General features: G+C 43.3%; 1 protein-coding gene across 1 annotated transcript; it reads left to right on the forward strand.

Moving 5' to 3' along the window:
- Positions 1-236: 236 nt before the first annotated feature.
- CITED2 (Cbp/p300 interacting transactivator with Glu/Asp rich carboxy-terminal domain 2) lies at positions 237-3249 on the forward strand. Its single transcript, XM_081905307.1, has 2 exons — positions 237-570; positions 1239-3249. The coding sequence occupies exon 2, from the start codon at positions 1246-1248 to the stop codon at positions 1957-1959; it is 714 nt and encodes a 237-aa protein (XP_081761433.1). The 5' UTR covers positions 237-570; positions 1239-1245; the 3' UTR covers positions 1960-3249.
- Positions 3250-12886: the final 9637 nt, after the last annotated feature.

Consider the following 12886-nt stretch of genomic DNA (forward strand, 5'->3'; position numbering starts at 1 on the left):
GCTCCAGCCATAATGGTGAGCGATGGCTCTCGCCGCGGCCAGGGTTCCTGTTCCCTCTCATCGCTCTTGCCCCCCGGCAGCCCCCGATCCATTTCCGAGATCTGTGAAATGGAGGTCCTTAGCAAAGCGCGCCGACCGGAGGACATCAGCAAACCCACGTGTCACTCAGGCAGAAGGAACAGGATTCTTTGGATTCCTTCCAGTTCCGCCTGGCTTGTTGGGTTTTCTCCCCCCCCCCCCTTCTTCGCCTGCTCCAGGTTTTACTTCTGGTTGCCTGTGAAGGCTTTCGCTCCTCCCTTTTGAAATCCTATATTAGCTGTGGCCAAAGCTGGGTAGGAAATACAGCTCATTGTTGGCAAGTGCTGATGAGAAACGCGCCGAGGAGGGAAAGCAGCGGCTCTGAGACTGGTTTATGCAGCAGCAGCAACAGGAATAGCAATAATATAAAGATTATACTCCACTTACGCGAGCACAGAGGAGGGGAAAAGACAACCGCTTGCTCTATGCTGGGAGATCTTTACTGACTGATTTTAGCAACACGTTTGGAGCAAACAAGAGAGAGGGCGTGAGGTGAGTGGCGCGCAAAGTGGGGGTCTCTTTTTTGACGGGGGGGGCTTCTTCCTGCAATGCGATCAATGGGGATGTTTGGAGGGGAGAGGGGAGTGCATTTTCAGCAGGACCCCTCAATCCACTTCTTCTCGGATTGCAAACAACCCTTGCAGACTTTAAATTCCCAAAGTTGTTCTTGACAAGGAGAAAGGGAGAAGGTCGCGCGCCGCTCTGCCTGCCTTATGTAAGCCGTTTTGTGCAAGGGCATGCTAAAAAAAAAATTAAATAAAAGAAACGTACGCGGTTGGAGGCAAATGAATTCGGGTTGGGAGGAAGGGGGATTGTTGATGGTGTGCACGCTCATTTAGCTCCGGGGTGTGCACGAGTTGCGGTGGGAGGGATAGGCGGCTGTATCCTTCCCCTTTGCACAAGGTGCCTTCCTGCCTATTGCAGGCTGGAGAAAAGAAACCCAGAGCCGCCTGAGAACTGTAAGGAAACATTGCTGTCAAGAGGGAAGGACCTGTCCGGGGTAGAATTCGTGCCGCGAGGCGTGATTACCCTGCGGACGGTTTCCTAAGGAGAAAGACAGTTTAGTGAGAAAAGCGGCGCTGGTTGCTGGCAAGCGCGCACGCACACACAATGTTTATCTCTTTCTTTCTCTCTCTCTCTGTAAACATTAACTTTTAAAGGCTGGAAATGGCAGACCACATGATGGCCATGAACCACGGGCGCTTCCCCGACGGAACCAATGGGCTTCATCACCACCCAGCGCATCGAATGGGAATGGGTCAGTTTCCCACCCACCACCACCAGCAGCAGCAGCAACATGCCTTCAGTGCCTTGATGAGCGACCATATACATTACGGAGGTGGAAATATGAATGCAAACAGTGGGATCCGGCACGCCATGGGGCCGGGGAACGTGAACGGGGGGCACCCTCCCAGCACCCTGCCTCCGACGGCGAGGTTTAACAATTCCCAGTTCATGGCTCCTACGGTTGCCACCCAGGGGGGGCCCTTGACGGCTAGCATGCAGCTGCAGAAGCTCAACAACCAGTACTTCAGCCACCACCCGTACCCTCACAACCACTACATGCCGGACTTGCACCCTGCCAGCCACCAGCTCAACGGAGCCACCCAGCATTTCAGAGACTGCAACCCAAAGCACGGTGGAGGCAGCGGCGGCGGAGGCAGCGGTGTGCCGGCCTCTGTGCCCCACGTCCCTGCAGCAATGCTGCCTCCCAATGTCATAGACACTGACTTCATCGACGAGGAGGTGCTTATGTCCTTAGTCATAGAAATGGGCTTGGATCGCATCAAGGAGCTTCCCGAGCTGTGGTTGGGACAGAACGAGTTTGATTTCATGACGGACTTCGTTTGCAAACAGCAGTCCAGCAGAGTGAGCTGCTGACTTCTTGCCAAACAAGATTTGACTTTTTTTATCTGTATGAATGAAAACATTCCCTCTAGACACAGTATTTCAAAGGCTTTTAGGAGCTCAAGTATCTGGGAAGCAGAGTAAACTATAAGCTTGTATAATTGTTTTCCCCCTTTTAAATTTGCTGCCACTTTTTTCTTCTTCTTAAACGTGGACACTCCATTATGCCCTCCCCCTTCCCTATAATAATTTTTAACTGATTCAGTCTTTTTTAGTAATTCCTCAGCTATAATTTCTTCACTGGCAACATACCAATTATTTCAACTGTTAGATATGAATATTGGCAAAGTGCTTAATATTGTGGATTTTCTATAGGCTATCATTTCAGATGACTGAAAACTGCATTCAAATTCTGAGTTGAAGGACAAAAATATTGCATTAGTTGGTTGCATGAACTTCAGGGTAGATTCCTGCACAAATACTGCCCTCTTGCTTTGTTTTTAACTATGCATTTGCAGTGAAACTAATTTTTTTTTAGTCTGCTGAACTGGAAGCTTAACAAATGTGGGCCAAACCTTCTCTGATCAGGAAAAATAGTACTGTTACTTAAACTCTGCTGTCTACTCCCTTTCTTTCTTTCCTCCCTACCCCCCAATCTGTACAGACAATAATATAGTGTGAATGGAATGGTGTCTAGTTGTTGGGGAAAGCATTTCATAGGATTTTATTTTATTCTGGTTCTATCGTCAGCATATTTTCATTTTGGCATTGTGCTTACATAGTTTATTCAGTACAGGGGGGGCAAACTACTGTGTTGAAAGCTTTTTAGGAAATTTGACAGTATTTTTGTACAATTTTTTTGAGAACATACTTGTTAATTTATTCTATTTTAATTTGCCAATGTCAATAAAAAAAGTTACCTGCTTTAATTTTTTCTAGACACCAGTTACCAAATTTTTTTCTTTAGAATTTTGTTTTTTTCTCCTCTCCACCTCACAAATGTTTGATACATATAACCCATTTAACTTGTCGAGCTGTTGGGTTGTGTGAAACATTCTGAAAGAAAATCTACATGACACCATTGTATGCTATATGTCATGATCAGTGCAGAAAGTTTTTTTAAAAAAGGATTTAAGCCTAATTATGACATCAGTCTCATAAGTAACATTGTAACATGCCTGTGTGATTTTATCTAAAGTGAAATTGCCAAGAGGCAACAACTTTGTGATTTGCCAATTTACTTGCTTTAAATGTAGTCGTCCAGAATTATGATGCATAAAAGTATTTATTCTATTTATCTATTAAACTTTAATTTTATAAATACTCTCACTTATCTTATCCATAAGACTTGATTCTTCACGTAAATATATTTGCTGTCATGCAGAAGGGTTCAACAAAAGACAGGTTTTGTTCCCTCTTTAGCATCTAACACTGTTAGCAAATGATAACCAAAAAAACCCCTTGCATTCCATGAGTTTTCATTGGGCAGAAAGAAGAGAAGGAGAACTTTGGTGGGAAATGTTTTCATCGGGCAAAGTTAAACGAGTCTTACTGTCTAGAAGGTGAATCCTGACACCAAAAATGAATAACTTCCACATTTTGGCATAGAAGAGCAGAAACTGTGTATATACATTAAGGCAAGAGTAGGCCCTATTTTCCCCCCAACAATAACTAGGATGAGGTGAAATGCCATTTCAATAGCAATCAGAGTAAAGGAGGTGGTGTCTTTGACAATGGATTTAATCACATTTTTTTTACAAGGTCACAGCAATTGAATGTGCTGACCTGACCCCTCATTCACCCAACTCTCTTGTAGAATAAAACTGAAATACATGCAACAAGTTTAGACCTGTCTCATAGTAACTTCCAATACAGATGTGGTGGCATGTCATGATTCAAGACTCCATGTGGGAAAACCTGGGAACAAGAATTCTTGGGTTTGAACTCTCTTGTACTGTATTTATAAAATAGAAAAAGGTTAGCTGGCCAACCATTCTTATTACTGCATCTAGATCTGTGGCAGTCAGCTTGGGGGTGTGTCTTGGTTTCCATACTGTTGTAACACAAGGCTTGCCTTTGTCGCCCATCAACATTTTTTTCTTTCCAGGTGCCCTGCACCTGTTCTCTGCCATGTGGCCTTGGGATAGGTTCCTATAGAGGGGGGAGGTGGTGGGGAAAGTTCAGGTGGTTGTGCCTTGAGAGAGAGAACAACTGGACTAAAACTTATTTTGGTTCTTCTAAGTTTTCCATATGAAGATAATTCAAAAATTTCCCCATGGTTTATGCTTGTGCATCAACAAAATCATTGAATATGGAATGGCAAGGGCAGCTGAGAACAAGGGCATTGACATAAGCAAATAATCAATATTTGGGGTTGTGCATGCTTGGTTTCAAGCAGTAATTGCTTCCAGCAATCTTACCATTACATTAGGATTTTATATTTTTGTCTGCATGTGCTATTTACAGGAATACAGGTATAGCTGTGTTGAAACCTTGCATCAGTTTATTTTAAGGCTCTCTAATCTGCATCTTTGACTTAGACTTAACAGAGGTCAAGTTTTGACCTGGATGGCTTGGGGTATTTGGCTAGGAAAGTGTGTGGATCCAAGATGGCTGACATTCTATACTTCTAAAAAATAGTTGCCTGGCTAATAAAGCAACTGAGGGGCCTAACATTACTTAACAACATGTTTTTAAACTAGAAGGCGTAATATTGGAATTTAAATACTCTGCGTAAACTTCATGGGATAGTTCTGCTTTCTTTGGTGACTGATAGAGCAAAGAACTATAAAGTCTTGTCTAGGTATTTCTTTAGGTAGGAAATCCTTCAATAATTGGCATCTCTTGATCGGACAAGGAAAAACTTCTTGTTTACATGCACCAAACTGCATAAAAAGCTGTCAAACTCTGCTATCAAGTGTGTTTTTTTCCAAAAAATATTTAGGGTTTCTGTAAATTTATTTAAAGGGAGAGCAATTTCACGTATTACATGGCCACAAGCTCAGATTTTTCCAGTGAGTGTACATTTGATAGGCAGTTATAGCCAATATTGGCTCTTTTGAGTTTCCATATGATATATGACAGTTCAAAGGTACACCTACAGCAGAATCCTGTGTACAATTACTTGGTAGTAAATTCCATTCACTGCTTTTAGAATTGCAACCTTCACAGATCTTTCCATATAAAGCAACCCTAAGCTCCTAGAGAAGCTTAAAATATACTGGGAGTTGGATTACTCTAGTGTTTGTTTTGTAACAGTATATAAAGTCACAACACAGGTTCACATACAGCTGAAAAGCAACGTTTTGCAAACATTTTCATGAACCCTGTCTCTGAGCTGAAGTTTGCAAAGCGTCAAAGCTTGACTCCTCAACTTCTGGCAGAACAGATCAGATCCAAGCTGTTCCATAATATTTTCTGTAACTTTCTCGAATAATAAAAATAATAATAACTTTAAACCACTTATTTACACTAGACCAAAGTGTATAATTATGATGTGAGCAGTGACCTAGTTTGCCAGCCATTGCCAGATTATTTTGCAAACTAGGCTAGGGGAAAGAGTGTTACGTTCCTGTTTAAGTTGCTTATAGCACAGGAAACTTGACCTCTGTACTTTGGCTCTTATTCAAAAAGTTCTCATATGGTACATGAGCTCTACTGTTCTTTAAGCCTTGGCCATAAATAGACACGGCTCTTTATTTGCAATGGAGATCAACGATAAGCCATGCGCAGAAGCAGCACAAGAGACACTTGTTAAGAAAATAGGTGCTGATGAATAATAAAACAGCGTCGCTCTCTTGCGGCGAGCGGTGACAGCCACTTTTGCTGGTGCTGAGAAAGACGTCTCGCTGCTGCCATGCATCTGGCAAGAACAGTTAGCTCCTCACAGCTGTTTATGAGGTGCTCAAGGGAGGCACACTAAGAAGAAGGTGACATCTATTGTGCAGTTTATAGTCTGGATGACTTTTACAACTGCAAAAGCCTACGCGGCACATAAATTGATGTCAACAGTAAAGGCCAGATCCTTTAGAGCAAAATATTAATCCCCTAATCTGTTATGGGTGGTCAGCTTTGAAATGTAAACACTCTTCTTCATGCCTGAATATATTAGGCGTTGGTGCCACCTTGTGGAATGTAGATCGGAATTCAATGAAAAGAATTCCTTTCTCCCCATCCTCCACGCAAAAGGAGCCATATAGAGATGTTAGGCAAATACCTAACTAGACTATAGTAATTGTGTGGAAAACTGGGCCTGAGAGAGAAGAAATGATTCTGGCCAATGTGACATTTACCTTTCAGTGTACTCCTGGATTAGTTGATCCCTATACTAAATTTTTTAAAAGTTTCAGCTCTTTTGGTGCCGTAGATTTAGCCCATAGCACTTTGAATCTGGAAATTGGGGTTTATATACTCACTCAAAGCCAAATGACCCAGTGCAATAATAGCATGCTTAGGAGTGACCATGCTTCTTTCTTTCTTTTTTTAACAAAAGCAGCTGTGATCTAGATTTGGGACTGCAGCACAGAAGCAGGGTTGTTGTTTTTTAAAACCCTTTCTCCCTGGGCCAGGCTCCCAATCTGCATCAAGGTCCCCATGCTAGGGATTATCAGAAAAGGAATTGAAAATAAAACTGCCAATATCATACTGCCGTTATGCAAATCTATGACGTGACCTCATTTGGAATACCATTTATAGTTCTGGTTGCCTCACATCGAAAAGCATGTTGTAAAGTTGGAGAAAAAGTCGAGCAATGGGTCAATGAAACAATCAAGTGGATGGATCAAACCCCCCCCCCCCCCGAGGAAAGGTGACAACATTTGGGACTTTTCAGTTTAGAGAAATGGTGAGTTGCAGGTAAGGTGATATAAGTTTATAAAATGATGCATGGCATGGAGAAAGCAGACAGAGAAAAGTCCCCCCCACACACATAAGGCTAGAATCCGTGGTTGTCCATAGAAGCTAAATGTTGGAAGTTTCAGGACAGTATGCCCTTTGCATAGTTGTTTTTTTTTAAGTATTTTTTTAAGTCATTTTATTAAGCAATTTCAACATAACAAATTATCAAACCATATAATCACATACATTATTTTCCCCCCCTTTCCCCCCTTCCATCCCTCCCTCCGCCTGCCCCCACCACCAGTGACATCCCTCAGCTCTTGCATAGTTAAATGATGGTGCTTGTTCACACAAGAGGCAGTGATAGTCACCAACTTTGATAACTTTAAAAAAGGATTAGGCAAATCCAGGGAGGATGTGTCAATCAATGGCTACTAGCCACGATGAAGGCAATGCTCTGTCTCCATGGTCGGAGGCAGTAATTCTTCTGAATACCAGTTGCTGGAAACTGCAGGAGGGGAGAGAGCCCTTTTGCTTGCGAGTTTCTCCCAGGCATCTGACTGACCCCTGTGATGCTGGAGTAGACGGGTCATTGGCTTCATCCAGCAAGCCCTTCGTATGCTCTTAAGAGGTGTGGCCAGTCCTAAACGTGCTGTTCATGTCATTTGGCCTCTAGGGCTTTATACTGATGGGAAATGAGCCAAGTGGGGACCCGCTCCAGAATGGCCCGTGTTGGAGGCCCACATCTGTTTCTTGCTGAGAAACAACTTTCCCCACCGCTATCTGGCCTCAAAGGGCACCTCTGAGGCAAATGTCAACTGGGGAAGAGATTTTCAGCAGGAAACCAATGTGAGGGCTCCATTTAAGTAAGGAGCATGTTTTGGATTGGGGGTCCCATGTGATTGTTCTTTTGTTAGTGTTAAAGCTAACCAAGTTTACGCACATTGGGTTCATTAAATTTATCTCTTATATTGATTCACCTGTTGAACCAACCATCCTTTTCCGTGTAATGCCGAACACTTCCATGGCCAAGGGGCAAGCGTATGTTAATGAAGGGGTATGACTTATAAGGGTTAGCTCAGTTCTTAGTGGCTACAACTGCTTTTCTTAACACCTGTCATTTTTGAAAGACGAATCCTATTGCTGCAGTTTAGCTTTTTGTTTCACCACATCAAAGACAGACACAACAGCATATTTTAAACAGGATATTTTACTTAGCAGTACCAGGAGTTTGTAGATATAACAAAAACAAGCAAGGGAAAGAGAAACTAAGCAGGCAACTCGGGATGCCACTTAGCTTTTTGTTCATTGGTATATTAACCATTCCGTGGCTGGTTTTCTCTCACTGCAGTGGATGTTCATTAAAAGCTGCGGCTTTTCCCAACAGTTGCCAAGACTGTCAGTCAAGCGTGACCCCTTTTAAAATAGAGTCTAAAGCATCATACAGATATGTCGAGGAGATTTCATGAGTTCTTGGGACATTAAATCCAGAGTATCTTTGATCTCAAGTCGAGTTTTACATATTTCAAATGAAATAGGAGTAATTTAACATGATAGATGACAGGCCATGGCCGTGCCTGTGGGAAATTTGCAGTAACCTACCTGCAGCCACTAGATGTAGCTGGCACTCTGTGCACTTTGGATTCTAACTTGGTTGTAGATTGATTTCTAATACAGTGGTACCTCGGGTTAAGAACTTAATTCGTTCTGGAGGTCCGTTCTTAACCTGAAACAGTTCTTAACCTGAAGCACCACTTTAGCTGCTGCCGCGCTGCCAGAGCACGATTTCTGTTCTCATCCTGAAGCAAAGTTCTTAACCCGAGGTACTATTTCTGGGTTAGCGGAGTCTGTTACCTGAAGCGTCTGTAACCTGAAGCATCTGTAACCTGAGGTACCACTGTACAAGCCTCAATTTGTGCTGCAATGTCCTGCTCTGCCCAATTTTACCTGTGCTATTTAAAAATGCTTTTCAGCCTCTTCCACTGTTAACGCACCTGTGTGGAAGGCAGACGCTTTTGTGTCAGGTTTCTAAAATGAACTGATGGTCAGAAAAGCAGGTAGATCCGCAATCAAATTTAGTCTTCCGCCAGTAATTCCACACACACACCCCTCATTTGGGAATGGCTTTAAAAGAAACCCACAAACATTTTAACCTTTCCTCTCTGCATAGAAATGACTCTTTGGTGACAGGTGTGCTATTGGAAGTGCCCAGAACAATGGTTCTGGATGATTTCAACAGCCATTCTGAGGCTGCCTTTAGTGTTCAAGCTCGGGGCTTCAAGGCATCCATGATGGCCATGGGGCTGCCTCAAGTTGTCGCTGGTCTGACACACAGGCAGAGGCACCAGCTTCTCCGGTTGAGTGAGGGGACTGAACACAACATCCTCTTGTGTGGAGACCTCTGAATATTAAAGTGCCCAGCCCCCTCAAAAAATAAATTGGGGAGCCCCTAGTGTCTGGGTCCCCAGGAGCTGTTGCCCTTGTACACAGGGCAGGGCTTCAGTGGCTAAGAGTGCCTTTTATCAGCTTTGACCGGTAATACAGCCGTTTCTGGACCAGGGTAGCCATACATGGGTAACCTCCAGGTTGGATTACTGCAATGTGGGGCTGTGTGGGGCTGTCCTTGAGGGTGATCCAGAAACTTCAGCTAGTGCAAAATGCAGGGACTTGACCGCTCACCAGAGCAGGGTATTACCACCATGTTCTACTGCTGCTGCTGCTCCTGCAAGAATGCACTGGCTCCCAGTTAGCTACAGGGCTAAGTTCAAGGTCTGGTTCTGGTGTATAAAGCCCTATACTGCTTTGAACCAGGATACCTAAAAGCTTGTCTCGCCTCTTATACGGCGAATCCATCCCTATGCACTGCAGGTGAGCGCCTTATCAGGACATCCATTCTACGCAAGATTGGAATTGGGTTTTTAGTGTAGGGATCCCTTCCCCTTAAATATTAGACAGGTGCCGTTTCTGTTGCCTTTTCAGCACCTTCCTGAAGACCTTCCTTTTCCAAAAAGCCTTCTAAGTAAAGATCTTTCCCACTTTGCATCTGTATCAGAATCACTTTTAGATGTTTCACTTTATCTCCTGTGCATTTGCCCCCCTGAGCTGCTTTGGGAGGAAAGACGGGTTATAAATTTAACAAATAAATAAATATTAGAAGTCCTTCTCTTTTAAAAGTTGGAAAATTTCGCTCCTTCACCATAGTCTATAGCCCAGGTTTGTTCTTGGCTGCAGATCAGGGTTAAGGAGGAGAGAAATTCCACATTCAGAATCTAACTATACTAGTAACCATCATAAAAATAATTCCGCATTTTAAACCACATAATTCAATAAATGTCTCGAAAAATGTAGGTGACAGTTATACAACCCTTCTATTATCTGATTTCTTTCGAAAACCTCTGCTGCATTTAGGGCGCAAAATTATTCCTAATTCTGAATAAAATACAATCTACAGTGTCTCTTGTATCGGTAATTATCATAGGTTATGGCTTGGAATAGGCTTGGAAATCTAGTTTCAAATCCCTGCGAATTCATGAAGGTTATCAAGCAACCTTTCAGTTTGCCCAACTCACATGGCTGTTTTGAGATACTTAAAAATCGAATAATCCTGCATACGCCACGCTGAGAAAGGTTGCACTAGAAACGGGGGTGGATGGATTTGCTTTCACTGGGTCTGAATCCGGCTCCTTCAGCTTTGACTGATGATACATACCAGGCACCCCTTACCTTCAGCCCTCCAGATGTTTTGGACTACAATCCCCATCATCCCTGACCACTGGTCCTGTTAGCTAGGGATCATGGGAGTTGTAGGCCAAAACATCTGGAGGGCTGCAGGTTGGGGATGCCTGATATAAACTGAAATTACCCTCAATAAGTGTATCTACTCAGAAGAAAGCCCAACTGAGCTCACTAAGGATTGCTAACAGGTTAAAAGGATTACAATTTAAAAGTCATGTTTTGATTTATTTACATAGTATAAAGCCTCTTGGTCAATCCTTAGTCAGTTCAAGGCTTATTTCCTAGATCTTTCATAATAATATCAGTGCATCTGTGGGTTGTATATGTGACTTAATGTCTGATTACATGCCTTACCCAAGGGATACACTCACATATTCACTCACTAACCTCCTACAGACTCACTCGCTAACTTACTTGAATAGCGCAGAGTGCTCCATAAATGAAACCGTAATAATTAATTCCCACCCACCTTGAAAGACTTGGGAAATTTCAGAACTCTTAAATCCAGAACCAGTGGGGAATTCCTCCAGATCCTTGGAGCAGCTTTCTTACACAAATCCAACTTTATACATGGGTTTAGAATAACATTATTTGCAATAAATCTGCCATATTTAAAAGGTTTTCTGTGTCACCTAATTGGTTCTGCAATAGTTGGCCTTCACCACCTGGGTACTGAAGAAGGCGGCCAACAAGCCAAAGAAACTGTTCAGCCCAATAAAACCTTTTCAGTAATTTGATGGTGGAAAACTGGGGAAATAGCTGTTATAAAAGAAACCTGATTGGAACGTTCAAAAGATGTACATTATCAAAAGCTCACTTAGCAAAATGTACTGGTTCCTATTGATGACCAAGTCAGATTAACACTATGTTCAGAACTTTGTAGGATAAGATCTGTGTCCCTTGATATGGGACAACCTCGTGATGTTGTCTTGTCCTCCAGAGCTTCTGGGCTGGAAGATCCTTGGTAGTATCCCATTTTCTCTTTCCTGTGGTGTTTTCGAGAAGGGACTGGTGCCCATTTGGACAGGTGAGAAGGCAGGGACCCCAACAATAAGTGGAGTCAGAGGCTATGGCTGGTGGAGCCAACCAATTCTACTTTTGTCCCCATCTTCCTATTGCTCTGTTCTATAAGAGTAACTGCAAGGGTAGCTGAGTTTTTGTCAATAGTATCTCTCAGAGTGGTGAATGGCACTATTTATTGGGAAGAAATTCCAATGAAAATCCTCATTATTACATATTTTACATGGCTGTTTATTTGTATATATTTTAACATTTTATATGGATGTTTTATGATTGCCTATACTTATAATAGGCAATATTATACTTATAATAGGGACATGGGTGGTGCTGTGGGTTAAACCACAGAGCCTAGGGCTTGCCAATCAGAAGGTCGGCGGTTCGAATACCCGCAATGGGGTGAGCTCCCGTTGCTCGGTCCCTGCTCCTGCCAACCTAGCAGTTCGAAAGCACGTCAAAGTGCAAGTAGATAAATAGGTACCGCTCCGGCGGGAAGGTAAGCGGCATTTCCATGCGCTGCTCTGGTTCGCCAGAAGTGGCTTAGTCATGCTGGCCACATGACCCAGAAGCTGTACGCCAGCTCCCTTGGCCAATAAAGTGAGATGAGCGCCGCAACCCCAGAGTCATCCACGACTGGACCTAATGGTCAGAGGTCCCTTTACCTTTATACTTATAATACCTAATAAAGGTTTGGCGAAGAAGAAGAGAGAGTAACAGTGATGCTAAGGAGAAGGAAGCTGACAGACAGCACCACCCCCTGGTCAGTAGGCAGGCTGGTGAAGATAGGGTTACCATATGTCCAGAATTTCCCGGAAATATGGCAGTCGGAAACAGTGTCCAGGCAAAAATTGCCAAAATTTCCATGAAAATCCAGACGCAAACCCATGTCGGAAGTCTATATCTGGTGAATTTCCTTTAGAAAAGGTCGATTTAATGTAGGGGTTTTTTAGATTTTGGAAAAAAATGTTCAACAACTTTGGGCAAAGCTCAACAACTTTTGTGTCCAGATTTTCACCGAAATATGGCAACCCTAGTGGAAACCAACCATTACTAACAGGTAAAAGAGTATAGGATTACATTTTAAAACTCGTGTTTTGATTTTATTTACCATATTTTTCTGTGTATTGGATGAGGTTTTTTGACTCAAAAATCACATCAAAAAACTGGGATCATCCAATAGTAGCACAGCGGGGGGGGGGGGGAGCACCACACCACCAGCAATTCGGTTGGCAGGAACACGGTTTCCCCAGATGCCGCATCAAGCAGGGAGTGATCTGGGGGGTGTTTCCTGCCCGCAACTGCATGGGGGGGGAAGCTGCGCACCGCCAGCCAGCTCTTTGGCGGGAGTGCAAATTCACCTGATGCCGCTGCG

Source organism: Podarcis melisellensis (genome assembly GCF_964234715.1).
Source record: "Podarcis melisellensis genome assembly, chromosome: 3".
NCBI classification, from domain to species: domain Eukaryota; kingdom Metazoa; phylum Chordata; class Lepidosauria; order Squamata; family Lacertidae; genus Podarcis; species Podarcis melisellensis.

Coding starts and splice junctions, on each gene's coding strand:
- CITED2 (XM_081905307.1), top strand. CDS start 1,246: ATGGCAGACCACATGATGGCCATGAACCACGGGCGCTTCCCCGACGGA.